The 19,895-nt window shown below is 36.2% G+C and overlaps 1 protein-coding gene across 8 annotated transcripts in view; it reads right to left on the reverse strand.

Annotated features, from left to right (window-relative positions):
• Positions 1–19,895, reverse strand: part of Nipped-B (Nipped-B cohesin loading factor) — an 83,354-nt gene that overhangs the window by 47,860 nt on the left and 15,599 nt on the right. For 7 of the 8 annotated variants that reach the window (XM_043210479.2, XM_043210482.2, XM_043210481.2 and 4 more), the window contains 3 exons: positions 15,447–15,887; positions 3,885–4,562; positions 3,598–3,826 (listed from right to left, as the gene is read on the reverse strand). In XM_043210479.2, the coding sequence (XP_043066414.1) occupies positions 3,598–3,826; positions 3,885–4,562; positions 15,447–15,887 (1,348 nt within the window). The remainder of the gene's footprint in view (positions 1–3,597; positions 3,827–3,884; positions 4,563–15,446; positions 15,888–19,895) is intronic. The other variant, XM_043210480.2, reaches the window with a different exon arrangement.

Here is a 19,895-nt window from a genome sequence, read left to right on the forward strand (position 1 = left end):
CTCCAAACCTGGCAGCAGGTATAAAATGCGATTAATACAGAATGGATGAAAAAAACATAACTACTCCAGGTGGCACCCAAAATAGTTTGAAATCCACCCGCGGAAACCTCCGCGGCCAGAGCAGGGAGGTCCTAACTTATGTTCAAAAAAAAAACTGCTACACCGGCGGTGCACTTTGCCGGTGTCCCAGCATTAGCTACAAGTGAGACTCTAAAGGAGGTTCAGGCGTTCGGGCGGGGAAATAAAATGAAAAGAACGCCTCCCAAGCTGATGGCGAGCGAACACACCCCGAAGAGGCATCGGGACGAGCTATCTCCGTCAAGTAATTCCCAACCAGGGAAAAATAACAAAACTCCCATAGACAAGATGGGCGCGATCCTGGAGGACTTTCTCGCAAAGGTGAACAACCAAAAGGTAAGAAGCATCAACCAGGCAATGAAGAACACTTTCGCGAGGTTGAAGGAGGGGTTGAGGGAATAGCTCCTCACAACCCAAATCAGGAGAGAAGGGCTATGTGCAAAGCAGCCGGGAAGCGCCGGGCAACAACAGTTCACGCGTCTAGGAAGCGACATAGACCACACCGGAGCGAGCCTTGTACAGCAAAGTAGCAACGACGAAACGCCCACCGGTGATGCCACCCCCTTATAGGGCAAACCAAATAGCTGGAAAAATTCTGGAACACGTTAAGCAAAGACATCCCAAGAAGAGCCGCCCGACGTGCTCATCATAACGGGAAATGCAGGCAAGATGGTAAAATAAACGAGGTCAGCCAAAGCGTTAAATCAGGTGCACGGCAAAAGGCGATCTACTGCTGGAACTGGCGGCAGCTAAAAAGGAAAACGCTCTCAAGCTGCGGCAGACGCTTTCCCAGGTGCTAGGCGTGGCAGCGAGCGTGGAGATCCGCGACCCGGATGACCTAAGCACTAAGGACGAAATAGAGGCAGCTTTCACAGCTCGAATGAGCGGTAAGGAGGAGGCTATCAGGGTGAAGTCCCTCCGCCCAGGCTTTTCTGGAACCCAGGTCGTCATTTTGGGAGTGGGCTCAAACCTCGCAGCCAAGATTCTGTCCGAGGAGAGGATCAGAATAGAATGGAACAAAGAAGAGAACGAGGTTCATACAGATTAGCCTCAACCACTGCGAAGTAACTCAGCCTACTCGAGCAGGTCTTAAGGGAGAAGCGGAAAGATATAGCTCTAATCCAGTGGGGGGCAAAACTAACACATTTTTAAAATTTTAGTGTATGCGTAGCAGAGAAAAACAATGAGAGCAGAGAATTCACTGAGCGAAAAAACGTATTTTTTTATTTCATTTTTCGTTAATTCAAAAGTTGGAATGGGCACTAAAATTGAGTATTTTATTTTAAAAAAAGCTTTGCTAGCAACATTTCTTAAAAAAATAAAAAACTACGCTGCCCTATCTATATTCTCCATGAAGGAAAGTTTTTCCAATCCAATTTCTGAGAAAATTTCCAAAATTTTGGAAATTTTCTCAGTGGAAAAATTTTTATTTTTTAGTTTGGGCTGTCAAATGAATCAAAATGAGAGCAAATGAGAGAGCTTCTAAAAAAAATTTGAGAGTGCTCACACTGTCAGTGTGCCGGCAGCGCTGCGGCAGAATTTCCTACCCTATACTCGCGTGCTATGTAAAATGAGAGTTTGCCCACCACTGCTCTAATCAGAGAGTCTATAAGAAAGGTGAGACGCAAATCTATATTCGGAGGCGGAGTCCATCACGACAATATCTCTGCTGAACACCGCTCTGCTAGCCCTGCCGAACACCGGCCCCCAAAACACGCTTAGCAGGGCGGGGTACGGCTCAATCGTGGACCTTTCCTTCTGCAACAGCGGGCTGGAAGACAAAGTGGTCCTTCAGTGAGGACTATACTGCGAGAGTGTCTACGAACCAGTAGGCTGCATCAAAGAGCCAGAGGAAGGCCGGACTTCGAACAAAAAGAGTGGACTTTGCTGTAAAGAGGAAGATCCTGAAGAAAATGATAAAGGAGGAAAAAACGAGGTGCAGCCTTAAGATGTGCGACGCAGCCTAGCAAGATCCGTGGGGATCGGCCTACATATTGAAATTGACGGACCCCAGCAACGCAGTGCTTTTGTGATGGACGAGGATGCGTATGATCGGGTGATTACCCATAAACTTTTGTCAAATCAAACAACTGTCGATTACTGTCTGTCTAGTGCTCGAAATTACCTAGCTTCAAGCTTCTATATTCAAAAATTCTCAAGTTGGTATTTTTATCAAATGTCATTTCCGATCTTTCAGTTATATGTTAAATAGATATTAAAGTCGGCCGATCGTTTTGAAATTTTGTAGGTCGGCTCAATTAACCAAAAATATAATCTGTACGAAGTTCCATCGTTTTTATCAAAACATATTAAAAACACGAAAATTGGGTAGTTTCCTATTCAGATATGGATATAGCTATATATCGATAGGGTCTGCAAGGGTATAAAAACAAGCACATGATTAGTTATTGCGATTCGCTCGCAGTCGCTTAACATTGTTAAACAAAAAAAAAATTGACCGGAAATTATTTAAATTTCTCTTGCATTTTAAACTTCCCTAGACCTTCAAGAACATTTTAAGGCTAAAATAAGAGACATCCGTTCAGCCGTTCTCGAGTTTTTGCTACCCGCACAAAAAGATATTAGATTTTAGTTTTAAATGTACCTTCTGCATTCAATGTGTCTATTCCAGGTTTGTCGACTATTGATCCGTAGGATGGTTTGTTTGCTCTACCAACGTTGTTAGTAGTTTAACATTTTTACAATTATCTTCCTTTGCGATTTACAATACGTGATCCCCAGAGCGTAATTTGGCATTGTAGCCTCGTTTGGAGCTACGATCCCCAAACGTTTTCAAATTTCTTTGCAGAAAATTGTTTTTACGCAGTCACTTTGGGAGGAATTTTGTTAACTGCGATTATAAACAATTATTTTTATACCCTTGCAGAGGGTATTATAATTTTGGCCAAAAGTATACAACACAGTAAAGGAGATATATTCTTGATCAGGATCAGTCATCATTGTTATGGAGTAACGTGAAAACATTTTCCGATCAAAGTGCTGCACAATTTTTAAAACGATTGTCCGCTGTTGGAAATGGAAAAGTCCCAGTTTATGCCGGATCTTATTTAATTACTCTTTCCAACAACTTTTGCCGATTTGTAGACTCTCAATTAGCTCTTATTGAAAATGTTTTCCCAAACATTAGTGAGAATTATCAGAATTATGCTTGGTTAAGTCAACGAGCAATTCTTGCCGCAAAGAATAATGATGCACACGCACTGAATTGAATAAAATTGTAAGGTAAATCTAAAGCAAATTCTAAACGCCGCCTACCACGCAATCATTAGCATAAAATTGCGATATACGCAATCTTAGAACACATACGATTAAATATAAGGTCAAGATTCATATGATTCTACTCGTATAAACCTATGATATTTTTTTGCGGAAACTAAGACTGAGTCAAAGCATTTTTATGTCTTGAGTCAAAGCTTTCCTATATTAGTTAAAATGACGCAATTTTTTACCGTTATACATATTTAGTTATACTTATAGTATTAAAATTAATAAACGTACCAGTTCTCTGTTGACCTTTAATTTTATACTTTTTTAAAGCTAATCCTTTTTGTCCATCTTTGATTCGACGTCTTTGGTAAATTATGTCTCTATACCATTGAGCCAAATAAAAGTGTCGAGCGTAGTCCCAAATTAAATTTTCTTCTTCCGCATTGACAGCAAGGAAGTCGAGAAGAATTTTTTGTAAGAACTCCGTTCGTTGTTCTTCTGGGGGCCATTTATAAACGAGCTGTAAATTAAACTTATTTCAAAATCATATACTTATGTTTCGATTATGTTATACTTACGTCTTGGCATGGCAAGTCTCCCTCTTTTTCTTGTTCTAATTTTATTGATTTGATCATAGAATCAATTATGTTAACTTTACATCTTGACTCAACCGTGTCTTTACGTAATCGAGCAGCAACAATGCCTAAGTAATCTAGTGAAACTAAGCGAATGCTTTGTTCTATACTTTTGTCTGAAACGTAGCGTACAAGCATAGTTCCCAAAAGCGATAATAATAATTCGGAAGCTGGCCATTCAGGCTTATTAGCGGTAGTCAGTAAATCATGAATAAAATTTTCAAAAAGCGGCCGAAAATCAGTTTCGTTTGTTCGAGACTTACATTTATTTAAAAAAGTAGTCAAAAAATTTCCGCCAATGCTAACCGCAACGTCATATTTTTTTAATACAAAAATATCCTTATTTGGTTGTACCACTTTTGTAGCACCACTTCCCAAATCATTGTCGTTTTCATTAAGCGTATTATTAGATTTAGCGCTATGACAAAGGGAGTCTGGTAATATAGTTGCGCATTGTATCAATTGAAGCACAAGTGCTGTAACCATTTGAATATTTCCTCCATTATTTGTAAGTTTATAGGGGCGGAGGTTTTTTTTTGATGAAGGTAATCTATCAATGGATGACAATATGTCACCTAATATACTGTTCCTTATTTTGTCGTATCTTTCCTTTCGAAAAATCTGCAATAAAATAAAATTACAATAAAATTTTTAAATGTTTGTTTATTTATGTATATACTAGTAGTTAAGGATAATCCTCCCTTAGTTTCCTGACCCTAGATCAGGGCTAACCTCGAGAATAATATGGCATAATGGAATAACTTTAAATCTTAGCTCGCAAATAACTTTTAGCCGATTGCTGGGGTCTCAAAATAAGTGTTGTTCTATAAGTCTTTGATCAAAAAATCTGAGAGCTCTTGGCTCTCGCTCAAATGACGAGCAATATTTTTTGTTCCAATTTGCTCTGTTCTTTCCACGACCATTTGACTCTGTGAGACTATTCAAAAAGTCTTTTTCGCATGTATGTGTGTATGTGAATGTTAGTGAGTCTTGTTTCATTTGCCTTTATGACATTTGGATATTCAGAATATATTCGGGATATTCGTTTGGAAATAATTAAAACGAAAATGGGACGGGAAATGAACAAAATTAGAACATTGACAAAAGGTATTGTCGTTTACCATTAAACTGCTACATTTTTATACAAATGTAAGGCTTAAATCGCCAAACTTGAGTGCGCTTGAACATGTAGTCTTGGCCATCCCAGTCTTGGCTACTCAAGTATCTGTTGAGAGAGCATGTTTAGCTTTACAATTTATTTTAAGCGAACGACGGAGTTCAATAAATACCCAAAACCCTTCCTCTTTATTGTTAGGCTGAACTTTAAGTAAATACTTCGGTCAATCGGTCTTAATCAATCTTTTAATGAGGGTCTCTGTGCGAACGTCAATCATTTCTCTCAGTGAGCGATGTTCAGTAGACGAGCATTTTACGAATCTCTCAACGTAAAACACTCAACCGAAAACCAAAATGTAAAGAAAGTAAGTCTCCTGCTCTAAGAAAGATTGATTGTCGAACTTTTTTCGGTTGTTATCTTAAACTGAACAGAAACAAAAAGGTTAACAGTCATTTGCGAGCTATGGTCATGAGGAATATTTGTGTTACAAAAATGTTTACTTTTGAACGTATCGAGTTTATAGGACAAAATCTTTAGAGCCCATAGAGGCGGTTTTGGGAAAGCAGGCCAAACAAAATTTTAGCAGTCAATATTTTTGTTAAAATAAATAAAGGTTCAAAACTCAAATAAAATAAAAATTCAAACCAATGTTATTTAACCCTCTAGTGCCAAAATTTTCTTTTTCAAGAAAAAAATTATTTTTGGATTCACTATGTATCAAAAGTAAATGTTTGTTTTAGGAAAAATTGTATTTTTGCTCGGATCGAGTTTTACATGACTATATCCTTGGGCCGCCTAGAGGCGGCTTTGGGAAGATAGGCCAACAAAAAATGAGGTTTTACATGTTTTATTGTAAATTATAGTTTTTTATGGTTTTGGTTTTTGGTTTTTTTTTTTATAAAAATCTGCGAAATCTGAAATTTTTCTCGTATTTTTTCAAAGCGATTTCTTGACATTGTGTTTTGTATTGTTCTAAATGCGTACTCCCCCCAATATGAACGAACATTTCGGTAGCGAAAAACTGACATCAAAAAAAAAAATATGCCAATAATTTTTCGAATTTCTAAATTTGTTGTAGAAAACAGAAAAAAAAATATTTAAATAAAAATTCCTTTTTTAATTCAAAAAGTTACACAAATTACATGACACCAATGTGCATCGAACAGAAAAAAGTGTTGAATTGACTGAATTGACTTTTTCGGTCAATCAGTCTTTTAAGGGGTTATATACCTTCTTTGTCGAAGAAAAAGAGGAAAGTTCGGATTTTTTTTTAGGTATGTAGCAATTATTTAATTACACGGATGTTTTAATTTTTTCATAGAACGCTTTATTAACAATGTTTGTGCAAAATTTGGTGGAAAAATATTAAATAGTTTTTAAAGGGTGGCTGTTTCCCTTAGAGGCTTTCTTTTTTTTAGAGCCTTGCGGTGACAGTTCCCCAGGTCAAACAGGTCAACTGAAACCATAAAAGTAAAAAAATTTCATTAGTTTAGTGTAATTCCTTGTGCTTGAACGATCGGATTTAAAATTTTTATTTTTTTTATGCATACGGGAACGTTTTATGCTAAAAATGAAATGAAAAAAAAATGAAATTTGGTCTCTAAAAATTTTACTAAAAAATACATTTCGGCGAAAAAAAAGTTTGTGCGTGAAAAGTCGATTGTTCAAGCACAGAAGAATTTCATTACGAACATTTAAAAAAAATTTGAAGTAAATCGGTTCAGTAGTTTTCCGCCAATCCATGTCACCGCAAAGTCATTTTTCAAGAAACACCATTTCGAGATATTCGCGTTTAAAGTTTCAAGTTCAGTGCAAGGCCGCGACAAGGCGCGCGGTTAGGAGCGCTGTAACTTTTTTTCTACAGCTCCAATCTCTATGAAAATTTGGGAAAATATTCTCAAGGAGTTGTTCTTCAAGATAAAGCAATAAAAAAATTTTGAATTTTTTGAAAATAAAAAAGGTATATAACCCCTTAAGGAGACCCCCCCAATTCTCCATTTCAAATTTTGACGATTTTCAATGGGCTGGCAAATGAACATAAATTACATAGTGCGACAGTGATTTGCGCATGTGATTTCCGCTCACTGGAACATCTGAAACCAAAAATTCCAACAGAATTTGAAAGAGTATGGTACATGTTTGGCTCTGGTATGAACTAGGATTATTAATTTTGCACAAAAAATAACAAAATGGCGGACCTTTAAAATTTTTGTTTTGAAAATGGCCTTTTTTTTAGCCACAAATCAAGTTGCAAAGTAAAAAAGATCTTCACCGATTTGATTATCCTAGTTCATACCAAGGCTATATATGTATAGAAAAACGTATTAAAATTTGGAACCGATTGGATTAGGTTAATCCAATCCAATTAATAGGTTTTGAGTAACCTCATGCGCCAGTCGTAAAAACAATGTTTCGAGAAAAACGCGTTTAAAGTTTTGAGACGGCTCTGGTCGTCGCCTGACGCTTCCACCATAAATCGGCTATATCTTCAAGAGTTTTTGAAATTTTCACTTGATTTTTTTAAACCGAGAATGGGGGGGTCCCCTTAATAAGGATCTCTGTGCAAACGTCAATCATTTCTCTCAGTGAGCGATGTTCAGTAGGCGAGCATTTTACGAATCTCTCAACGTAAAACACTCAACCGAAACCCAAAATCAAAAGAAAATAAGTCTCCTCTGAGAGAGGGCTTATTGTCAAAATTTTTTTCGGTTGTTCTCATAAACTGAACAAAAGAAAAAAAAAGGGTAACAGTTATTTGCGAGCTATGTTATGAATTTGAATTTGTTGAATTATATTGAATTTGTTAATTATGTAGTTATCTAAATCTAGTATGATACAGCTTAGGACGGAGCGGGAGCGAAAGCTCATATTCGCTCTTGTGGGAATTCGCCCCGCTTCGCCGCAATAGATAATTTGGGCAAGATTAAGAGATTGGAGCAAGATTAGATTAGATTAGAGCAAAGATCGATTTATAACGTTGAAGAGGCAGCATCGTTCTTATATCTCGTTTGTATTTAGCAGCCACTATTTTTTTTTATATTTTTTTTATTGTTTTGTGAGAGGAAAAATAATATCGTTAAACTCCTTGTTATGTCCAAAACATGAAGAGCTGCCATCACAGTGTGCTTAATAGATCGGACAAGCCACTTATAATAATAGAAGCTTCCAATTCGCAAAACTCTTTGGCAAAGATAAGACAAAAATGGGACGTTAAAGCAAATTTGACAACCTTGCGTCGTATCATCGACAATGCTCCACGCCTGAAGAGACTAACAATCAAGAAACAGCCACCTCTTAACCCGGTTCGGTTCGCACACATGTGACCTGGACATTCGAGTGGCACCGTTTCGTCTTTTTAGACAAAAAAAGTTTTATTTGGAAGCCCGATGGCTGCAGCTACTATTTTCATGATCTTCGAAAAGAGCCACACCATGTTGTTAAGTTGCAGAGCAGTGCTGGAGGTATTATGGTGTAGGGGGCCATTTGTTATTATGGCACCTGTTAGCTTAAATTGGTTACAACTACTATGAATGCATTGTGCTATAATTTCTAATATATTTTACTTTAAATCACATAATAAATTTAAAACAGTTGGAAAATTCTATAATGATTTTTAGGTAAAGATTCCAATTTATGTGGGGCAAGCCTCATAAAGACTCAACAATTTGTTACTTATTGTTTAACAATTTTTTCGGATACGCAAACTAGTCTCTCAGTTTTAAAGCTATCGACTTGAAACTTTGCACACACCCTTCTTTCCTTTGCAGGCAGTATATAAATCGGAACGACCGGGGTCGGCCGACTATATCCTATTGCTGCCATATAACTGATTGATCAGAAATGGTATAACTTCAGTGTTTTTAGAGTTAGAGAGTTCAAATTTTACCTGAGAGCTATTTGGAAAAATAATTCGACATGCCTAATTTCATAAGGATTGACCGACTATAACCTATAGCTGCTATATAACTGAACGATCGGAAATGGTTTTTGGTAGAAATACCAACTTTGGTATTTTTCAAGATAGAAGCTTGGGACTTTTTTTTAGATATTTTATTGTAATTAATTGGTTTTATTATGATGTAATCACAAGGATCTGCCAACTATATCCGATGTTTGCGATATATATCCGGTTTTAACTGCAAGGGTATATCAACTTCGGCTCCGCCCAAAGTTAGCTTTTATTTCTTGTTTTTTCAGTTTTTTTTTATTTTGTATTATAATAAATTGGGTTATGTTATCATATTCTCATAACGATCGGCCAACTATATGCGATGTTTGCGATACATACCCGGTTTAAACTGCAAGGGTATATTCCTTTTTTTTTCTTTTTTGTTTTGGCATAAATTCGGAATTTTTTTGTTCGTTTTTTTAGTATTTTTGATTTAAAATTCTTAAAGTTAATACATCACACATAACAAAGAAAAAAATAATTTTTAAATGCTTCGCTGAAGCTTTTTATGAGCTTTCCAAACAACATAATCGAAACAGCTTTTTGTTTATGGGAAATTGGCGGCAAATTGCTGTTTACTTTTTTGCGTGAAAATAAATATTTTTTGTCCGAAAAAACTGTAATAGTAATAGAAATTGTAAATCAAGGTATGTATTTTACAGAATATAGTCTGTTTATGTGTAGTCTTAGTTTTTTTGTTTTGTTTAATGTTTAATTTATGTGTATGTTTTATAGAAAATTAAAATGAGTTCCTTGTGTTTCGTATAATAAAACTAACGGGACATCACAAAAACCGGGGACGCCAAAAAACTCCTATTTGAAGAGGAATTGCAATCTGATTGTGATTCGGATGAGGACCTGATCGAAGGCTGCACTACAGTAATAGGAGAAGAAGAGAATGTTTAAGATTAAACCCATACATAACATTTACATATGTGGACAATGAAAGCCGGACAGGCAGAAATCACTACTTTTTTAGTTTTTTTTCAGTCAGCGTTTACTTTATGGAGTAAATTTGTTTTAAATCAATGAAATTAATATAAATGTTAATTCAAAACGTGTACTATTAAATTTCATTTTGTTTCATTTGGAAATAAAACGTATATTTCAATATTTGGTAAAATTAACAAAAATGTGGGCAAACAAAGGAAAATTTTTTTTTTTATATGCTCCAAGGTAACTAAAATTTTTCAAAATTGTTTCTTATTGGCTTAGTGTGTAACGTATTCAAAAATAATTTTGTTTTGGTTCTTTAGTATTTAGTTGGTCTTCTTCGAGTTTTTAATACGGCCTTTATTCTTGATAGCATAAATCTACCAAGTTTTCGTTAATTTTCTTAATTATGTCTTTATAACAGACACTTTCCAATGTTCAGATAAATTCTCTTATTTTTTTTTGGTTTTTTAATGTTTTTTAACTTTTAAAATAGGACAACGATATTGAATCGGATAGTATTCGAAATACAATTGGCAGCACAACCATATATATATCGCGAGCATTGTTATTCTATAAGTATCTCCTCTAAGCCTCTCTTCTGTTCTGTCACCTCTATCGCCAACAACGTGTAAAATCTGATTCCTATTAAACATCCTTAAATAAAACTATTAATCAACCTAAAAATACAACAGATGGAAATCAGGACTACAGATGGAAATCAGGACAGTCTAATGTTGGTATTCGATTTTTCTGCAAATAATCTATAACCTATGTTTAAAATAAAATACTAGAAATTTAGAACTTTAATTATCGTTTAAACAGTTCTTAAAAAATTAAGGTCCTTTTTTTTCACGATAGCAAGGACCTGAGTCGTCCGGAAAGATTAAGTTTGGGGCATGAGAAAGATGCTCCTTAATTGAGGGTAGAAGGTGACGATTATGAACACCTTGGAACTTTTCAGCATTCACAGTTCCATCAATTAATGCCAGATAACCAACGCCATACATAGTAAGAAAAGCATCCCCGGACCATTCGGCATGCTCCTTGCCTGACCGTTTGCCGTAAGCAATTATTTTTAAAGCGTTTGACGCATTTGGGGCGCACGTAGCTCATACTATTGTAAGCCAAATGGATTCTTTTGGTGTCGTTAGAAAAAATGACGTTTCGCCAATCATGTACAGTCCAAGATTCGTGCATTTTGACCCACTGTTGCCTTTTCTGGAGCATTTTTGCGGTCAAGACTGGGTTTTTCGCTATTCGGCGGCCATGAAGTCCTGCCTCCTCAATGTTCCTTCGAACGGTTCGAGTGCATGTTTTGACTCCTTTCAACTGTTAAAACTTACTTCTTAAATTTTTTGCTGATTTGAAACGATCAGTCATACTTAATCGTGAAAGGATTCGATACTCGTGGTATTTGGTCTTATTTTTCTTTCCTGATCCTGGCAAATGCTTTAGAGTTCTGGTTTTCTCAAAATGTTGTAGGAAATCCTCAAAAGAAGACTTAATAAATCCAGCGTTACAGCTGGATTGTGAGGCCAATATGACCTCGGCTTATTCCTCGGAAGCTTATGATTTTCGATTGAGGCCAATATGACCCCAATATGAGACCAATATGGAAATTCTCAGTCATTTTCGACATATTTAAAATAAAAAAATTTTTTTTTATCCTAAGAAGTTTAATAATTTAAAAAATGCTTTCAGATCATGATAACACGTGCTCCTACCACACTAGTGCAAAGTTTACATTTAGTGCAAGTACTTAGGTGTCCGAATTTCATCGTCCGCTACTGTATATATAGATTTTTATGATATTTCTAAAATGAATTTAAATATGTATATTTTTTTAATTCAGCGTCATACTCAATTTCTAACAATAATACTACGAATCGGTTTGTATGGGATGCAATAGGAGGCGTGGTCGCAGTCTTAAAATTTTTTTTAATTATTATCATTTTATTATTACACAAAAGGCAAAGTTTTAGGTCTGTAACTCTATTTTTTTAATTTATGCCTAAAAATCGACTTCTGGACCATATGATAGTGCCGTGTCTCTAGTAGATTTATGTATTTAAAAATATATAAAATTTGGAATTATTCCGATATAACAAGAATAATTTTTACAGCTTGAAGAGGAATTGTCTATTGGAAAAAACAAATACATATTTTTGGCTTGTTCAAATTGCGTTTACATGTAAAAGTAAAAATATCAACAACAAAAACCAAATTCAGACCTCGCAAATAACTGTTGACCATTTTTCTTCTTGGTCTCTCCTTGCGAGCACAACCAAAAAAGTTCATAGTCCCTCGCTTTGAGAAAGAGACTTGCTGTATTCATTTATGTTTTCTAGTATTTGTTTTATACCCTTGGAAAAGGTATTATAGTTTTTTCCAGAAGTGTGCAACGCAGTGAAGGAGATATATTCGACCCTATAAAGTATATATATTCTTGATCAGGATTACTTCCTGAGTTGATATTAGCATGTCCGTCTGTCCGGCTGTCTATCGACTTGAAACTAAAGCTATCGGCACACACCCTTCTTTTCTTTGCACGCAGTATATAAGTCGGAACGGCCGGGATCGGCCGACTATATCCTATAGCTGCCATATAATCTGTTATATGCTGTAACTTTGTTGCTATTTTAGTTAAAGAGTTAATGCTATTTATCTTTGGCAAAATAATACGACGTACCAAATTTCATAACGGTCGGCCAACTATATCCTATAGCTACCATAAAACTGAACGATCGGAAATGACCCAACTTCGTGTTTTGAAGATAAAAGTTAGTTAGCGGAACCAAAATTTGTATACCCTTGCAGTTAAAACCGGATATATATCGCAAAAATCGAATATAGTTGGCCGCTCCTTATGAGAATATCATAATAAAACCAATTAATTACAATAAAATATCTAAAAAAAAGTCCCAACCTTCTATCTTCAAAAATACCAAAGTTGGTATTTCTACCAAAAACCATTTCCGATCGTTCAGTTATATGGCAGCTATAAGATATAGACTGCCGATCGTTATGAAATTTGGTACGTTAGATTAACTGACCGAAAATTGAATGTATACTAAGTTCCAGCTTTCCATCTTAAAAGCACTGCCAAAAATAGGGTCAATCATGCAAAAAAACCAAAGTTATACCATTTCCGATCAATCAATTATATCGCAGCTGTAGGATATAGACGGCCAATCCCGGCCGTTCCGACTTATATACTGCGTGCAAAGGAAAGATGGGTGTGTGCAAAGTTTCAAGTCGATAGCTTTAAAACTGAGAGACTAGTTCGAGTAGAAACAGACAGACGGACAGACCGACATGCTTATATCAACTCAGGTGATCCTGATCAAGAATATATATACTTTATAGGGTCGGATATGTCTCCTTCACTGCGTTGCACACTATTGACCAAATTATAAATTTGACCAATTAATTAAAATTATAATACGCTCTGCAAGGGTATAAAAAGATCGAGGAGAAAACAAGAAAGGACGGCTAACGCTAAATTTTAACGCGTTAGTATGGGAATCAGTAGACAAATGTCTATATCTTATTTCCTGCTATAAACTGATTATATGAATAGTTTGGCAGCAAAAACTTTTCAGAATACCTTCCTGTACTGGCGCAGAAATTTTCAATTTTTGCCAACGCTATAAAGTTATAGCGCTATTCCCAAAACAAGTCAGTAAAATTTTACTAGCGCTCCGGAGTAAAAGTGTGTACAAGAAAGGAATAAGCGAAATGAAAGGGCACACTATTGCTCCGGAACGCTAGTAGCAAGAATGCATTGATTTCTTTTGAGAAAAGCGTAATAACTTCAACAATTATCATAATTATACCCTTGCAGAGGGTATTATAATTTTGTCCAAAAGTGTGCAACGCAGTGAAGGAGACATCTCCGACCCTATAAAGTATATATATTCTTGATCAGGATCACCTCCTGAGTTGATATGAGCATGTCCGTCTGTCCGTCTGTCTGTTTCTACGCAAACTAGTCTCTCAGTTTTAAAGCTATCGTCTTGAAACTTTGCACACACCCTTCTTTCCTTTGCACGCAGTATATAAGTCGGAACGGCCGGGATCGGCCGACTATATCCTATAGCTGCCATATAACTGATTGATCGGAAATGGTATAACTTTGAGAGCTATTTTTGGCAAAATAATACGATATGCCAAATTTCATAAGAATCGGCCGACTATATCCTATAGCTGCCATATAACTCAACGATCGGAAATGACCCAACTTTTGTGTTTTTGAAGATAGAAAGCTGGAACTTGGTACAGATTATATTTTGATCCATCCTACTAAATTTCATAAGGATCGGCCGATGTTTGCGATATATATCCGGTTTTAGCTGCAAGGGTATATAAACTTCGGCTCCGCCCGAAGTTAGCTTTCCTTTCTTGTTTTGTAATGAAATTAGTCTCGTTTTATTCAGGATTAATAACACAGTATTAATATGTATCAAAAACAACAGCGTATCTTGCAAGTTGTACCGAAAAAAAGGCGTCAAAGTCTAAAAAATACGAACCAAGGAATAGGAATTAGGAATTTTTAAACGCAAAAAAGTCACGAAAAACGTGACTTCCTAGTTCCTTCCGAAGATTATAAAGTACATAGATGGGACATCACATACAATGAAAAATTTTCCATGGCGGGTTCCAGCGCTGGAACTCGCTGGAACGAGCGGGTTGTTGTTCTAATTTTTAGAAAGTTTTAGTTTATGATTATTTTTATATTTACTTTTATTTATTTTTACTTATATTTTTTTTTTTTTTAATATTTTGTTTTTACTTGTCGTATTTACTTTATTATTATTATTTTTATTTGCATTCAATTACAATTGTTGTAAAAATAAGTGACGGACATGGCGGATGACGAAATGCCGGAAGGACTCCCTTGATATTTTGATATCCTTGACTCCCTTGATATACCACATCGGCGCATTGAAAACAGAAACGAGAAATTGAAATTGAAATTTGGAAGACAAAACATTTTTACGCCGTCGTGCGAGCAGTCACACATACATACATACATACATACAAATACATACAAAGGTTGACGGATACATGTAAAGAGTTCAACAAATAGAATCGTATGCATGGGCGTTCCCCCCTCACCAACAAGCTCGACGAAAAAAGTTGACCGTTTTGGGCCCTGATGTCCCATCTGTGTACTTCATAATCTTGGTTCCTACTAGGTCTCTTCAAAAGTTCCTCCAAATTTTTTTTTGGTCGCACTGTGTAATTAATAATGCGTAATTAATTACGGAACGTACGCAACGTACCCCTCTTTCGTGGCCGCTCGGCTTTAACTAATTATCTAAAGCGAGCGCACTCTCGTTCGTGATATCTTTGCACTCGCACCCTAAACTGGCGTTCTCTGTATTTTTCCCAGCTTCATATGCGCCAAAATATACGATTATTACTACTATACAAATAGTAGTATTTTTATTACTATTACTTTAATATTAAATAATAATATTACAATATAAAATTTACTTACCGTGGTTACTAACTCAAGGCATACAAATTGCAGATTCTCTATATTATCAACAAAAAATGGCTCTATAGCTAGCGTAGACAATGGCAAAACTATCGTATCAACAAAAACGCATTTGTCAAACAGGGTCACGAAAACTTTCAAAAGTTCAACCGTTTTTGAATAAAAAAGTTGTAGACTGCGATTATGAGCTTGTTGCGACTTCATTTTTTTACGGTGATTGGGCTTCTTCATATTTTTTACTGTATAAACCGGATCGTGGATTGGAAATATAGTTTCACGCAGTTGAAATTGAGTAAACTTTATAATATGTGATATATTATCTTCCTGTAAAAATGTAAGATCGCTTACTGTAGAATATATGTTACATATAAGCAAACAAGCATCCATTGCGTGCAATATTTTATCAATTGCTTCTTCATCAACTAATTGCTCTTCATCATCCTGAAAAATAATTAAACAAGAAATATAAAGCAAATGTTATTAGAAATATGATTTAGGTTGGTTATCTTCTGTCAAAGCCGAAGCATGTTTGTAGGCCCACGCAGTTTTGTTTCAGTTATATATGTTATGTACATTTTTTTAATTGATAAGTTTTTTATAAAACAAATTTTAACAAGAAGGGATAGCTAACTTCGGGTGGAGTCGAATATCGACTTATGAGGTAATACACACATAATCCTAATAATATGCAAGCCTTAGCTCTTTAAACTAACGCATGACCACCAATGCATGTTTTTAACATACCCTTTAAATGTTAATTGTTTTTAGTTCGGACTAAATTATATTTCGAAATATTTCTTTAATAATAAATACGAGTTTATAGTAACGAAACTTTGTTTTCAGTAAACGTACATCTCAATCATATAAAAATAGTTTTGTTGTTAAAGTTATATCGTTCCTAAAGTCTTATTTTGAAAGTGGTAAATGTCACATTTTTCCTTAAATTGTCAAGGTTTCTGTGTCGTGTTTAGAATTATACTGCCAAAATATTTGCGCAAAGTGTATAACATTTTTGTTGTATTTTTTATACCCTTGCAGAGGGTATTATAATTTTGGTCAAAAGTGTGCAACGCAGTGAAGGAGACATCTCCGACCCTATAAAGAACATATATTCTTGATCAGGATCACCTCCTGAATTGATATGAGCATGCCCGTCTTTTTAGAGTTACACGAGAGCTATTTTTGGCAAAATAATACGACATGCCAAATTTCATAAGGATCGGCCGACTATATCCTATAGCTGCCATATAACTGAATGATCGGAAATGGTATAAATTTGGTGTTTTTAGAGTAAGAGAGTTCAAATTTGACATAAGATTTGACAATTTGATTTTTGGCAAAATAATACGACATGCCAAATTTCATAAGGATCGACCGACTATATCTTATAGCTGTCATATAACTGAACGATCGGAAATGACCCAACTTTCGTGTTTTTGAAGATAGAAAGCTGGAACTTGGTACAGATTATATTTTTGGTCAGTTAATCCGACCTACCAAATTTCATTAGGATCGGCCGACTATATCCTATAGCTTCCATATAACTGAACGATCGGAAATGGTATTTGGTAGAAATATCAACTTTCGTATTTTTGAAAATAGAAGTTTGGGACTTTTTTTTAGATTTTGTATTGTAATAAATTGGATTATATATTCCTTTTCCCATAAGGATCGGCCAACTATATCCGATGTTTGCGATATATATCCGGTTTTAACTGCAAGGGTATATCAACTTCGGCTACGCCCGAAGTTAGCTTTCCTTTCTTGTTTTTTATATCACTTTGTATTCTTGATCAGGATTAACTCCTGAGTTGATATAATCTTTCCTTTTGGCTATCTTCTTCCACCAATGCGAACTAGTGACTTGGGTTTAAAGCAGTGGTCGGCACCCCAATACATTGATATGATTTTACCGCTTTAGTGTTAGTAACGAATAGCAGAAAGTAGGCTGTGAGCATGACGTTTCTCGCATTTATACTGTGTGTGTGTGGCAGAGCTCGGGCAGAGAAATTTCCTATGCCCCCGAGATAGGGCCGTGCCGACCTCTGGTTTAAAGCTATCGACTTCAAAATTTGCATACACCCTTCTTGCACGCAGTACAAAAGTCGGACCGGCCGGAATCGCCCGACTATATCCTATAGACATATCTTTGTTTTGAATGTTAGAGATGTTGAGTTTTTATGCTCGGTACTCGTAGAGTACAAGGTTATATTTTATTCGTGTGAATGGATGCAACATAGAAAAGGAATCATCTCTGACCCGCATCAACAGCCGAGTCGATATATCCATGTCCGTCTTTCCACAGGAACGTCAATTTTATTTCAAATTTTTCGCACGTCCTTCCCGTTCGTCTATTTGCATATTTCTGCAGCGACAGTATAGAAAGATATTTTTAAGTCGTCTCATTTTTGGAGGAGATATAAACATTTATACGAGGTGTATTCAATAAGTAACGTGACTTTTTAAACTTCGCCAACAACATATTTTTGATTAACGATTTTTTCCTTAACATCTGTACCAAGTTTTAATTGAATCCCCTCCTTTATTTGGTTGTGAGAGGCGTAAAGGTTACAGGTTGTTTTGCGTGCCCGGCGATTTTTTGTTATCAAAAAATATTGATCAAAGGATTTACATCAAATTTTTTGTAAAAAATAAAATTAGGTGCTCCAAAACACTTGAAATGTTGACAGTGGCATACAGTAAAACTGTTCTGAGTAAAAAAAATGTCTACAAGTGGTACAAACTCTTCCAAGATGGCCGGGAAGATGCCAATGAGGAGCCTCGCTCGGGACGCCCAAGCACGTCAACAACTGATGAAAACGTTCAAGCTTTTGGAAAATTGTTTTGGAAAATCGTCGAATCACTATCAGAGAAGTTGCTGAACATGTCGGTATATCGCTTGGCTCGTGCCATTAAATTTTTTCAATCGTTTTGGGCACGAGTCGTGTGTCAGCAAAGTTTGCTGGTGACGAATCATGGGTATATGGTTATGATATCGAAACCAAAGACCAATCGTCCCAATGGAAGAGCCCAGGTGAGGCAAGACCGAAAAAAGCACGCCAAGTTCGATCAAATGTCAAGGTTTTGATCACTGTTTTCTTCGATTACCATGGTACGGTCAATGAACAGTATTATCTGGAAGTTATGCGCCGTTTGCGAGAAGCAGTACTAAAGAAACGTCCAGAATTGCCTTTTTTTGAAAAGAATTCATGGCTTTTTCATCACGATAATGCCCCTGCTCACTCATCTCTGCTTGTGAGAGATTTTTTGTCCAAAAACAACACCACAATGAGATGCCTCGGCCACCATATTCAGAGATGCCTTTTGGCCCCATGTGATTTTTTCTTGTTCCCAAAATTGAAGAGACTTATGAAAGGAAGGAGATTTGCATCGCTGGAAGAGCTGAAGGCTATACCGAAAAGTTCTTATGGGAAGTGCTTTGGGGATTGGAAAAACGGGACAAGGGGCCGTCCATATATTGCGTGACGCGCCTGGGGGGGGGAGAGGGTCTGGGTTAACGTCACGGTTTGTGGTCACGGGGGTCTAACCTCGTGTCATGGTTTGTCACGCAGGGGGGGGAGGGGGTCAAAAAAGTCTGAAATTTGCGTCACGCAATATATGGACGGCCCCCAACATAAATATTGATTAATTAACTAATAGTTTTTCTTGAAGATACAAAGTCACCTTACTTTTTGAACACACCTCGTATACCCATTCCCAACTAACGTGCTAAAATTTTGAACGGGTAGGTCTCGAAGACTTTAAGAGGTATAACTATCCGATTTTGAACTGGGACACTTAACGTATCCACGCAGATCGTTTACGTAAGAATTTCGCCACGCCCAATCCCGCCCCCAAAACGGAAATATTGAGAAAAATTTCAGCCTACACCTAGTTACCTTTCCTTCCTTGTTATACCCTTGCTAGTGTGTCTCTAGTTTTTAAACTTTTCTTTAAAAGAAGCGGAACGGCCGGGATCGGTCGACTATATCCTATAGCTGCCATATAATCTGTTATATGCTGTAACTTTGTTGCTATTTTAGTTAAAGAGTTAAGGCTATTTATCTTTGGCAAAATAATACGACGTACCAAATTTCATAACGGTCGGCCAACTATATCCTATAGCTACCATAAAACTGAACGATCGGAAATGACCCAACTTCGTGTTTTGAAGATAAAAGTTAGTTTGAAGTTAGATCTTGGTACAGATTATATTTTTGGTCAGTTAATCCGACCTACCAAATTTCATAGCGATCGGCCGACTATATCTTATAGCTGCCATATAACTGAACGATCGGAAATGGTTTTTGGTAGAAATACCAACTTTGGTATTTTTGAAGATAGAAGTTTGGGACTTGTTTTAAATTTTTTATTATAATAAATTGGGTTATATTATCATATTCTCATTAGGATCAGCCAACTAAATCCGATGATTGATTTGATTTTTAA

Source organism: Drosophila bipectinata, chromosome 2R (assembly GCF_030179905.1).
Source record: "Drosophila bipectinata strain 14024-0381.07 chromosome 2R, DbipHiC1v2, whole genome shotgun sequence".
Lineage (NCBI taxonomy): Eukaryota > Metazoa > Arthropoda > Insecta > Diptera > Drosophilidae > Drosophila > Drosophila bipectinata.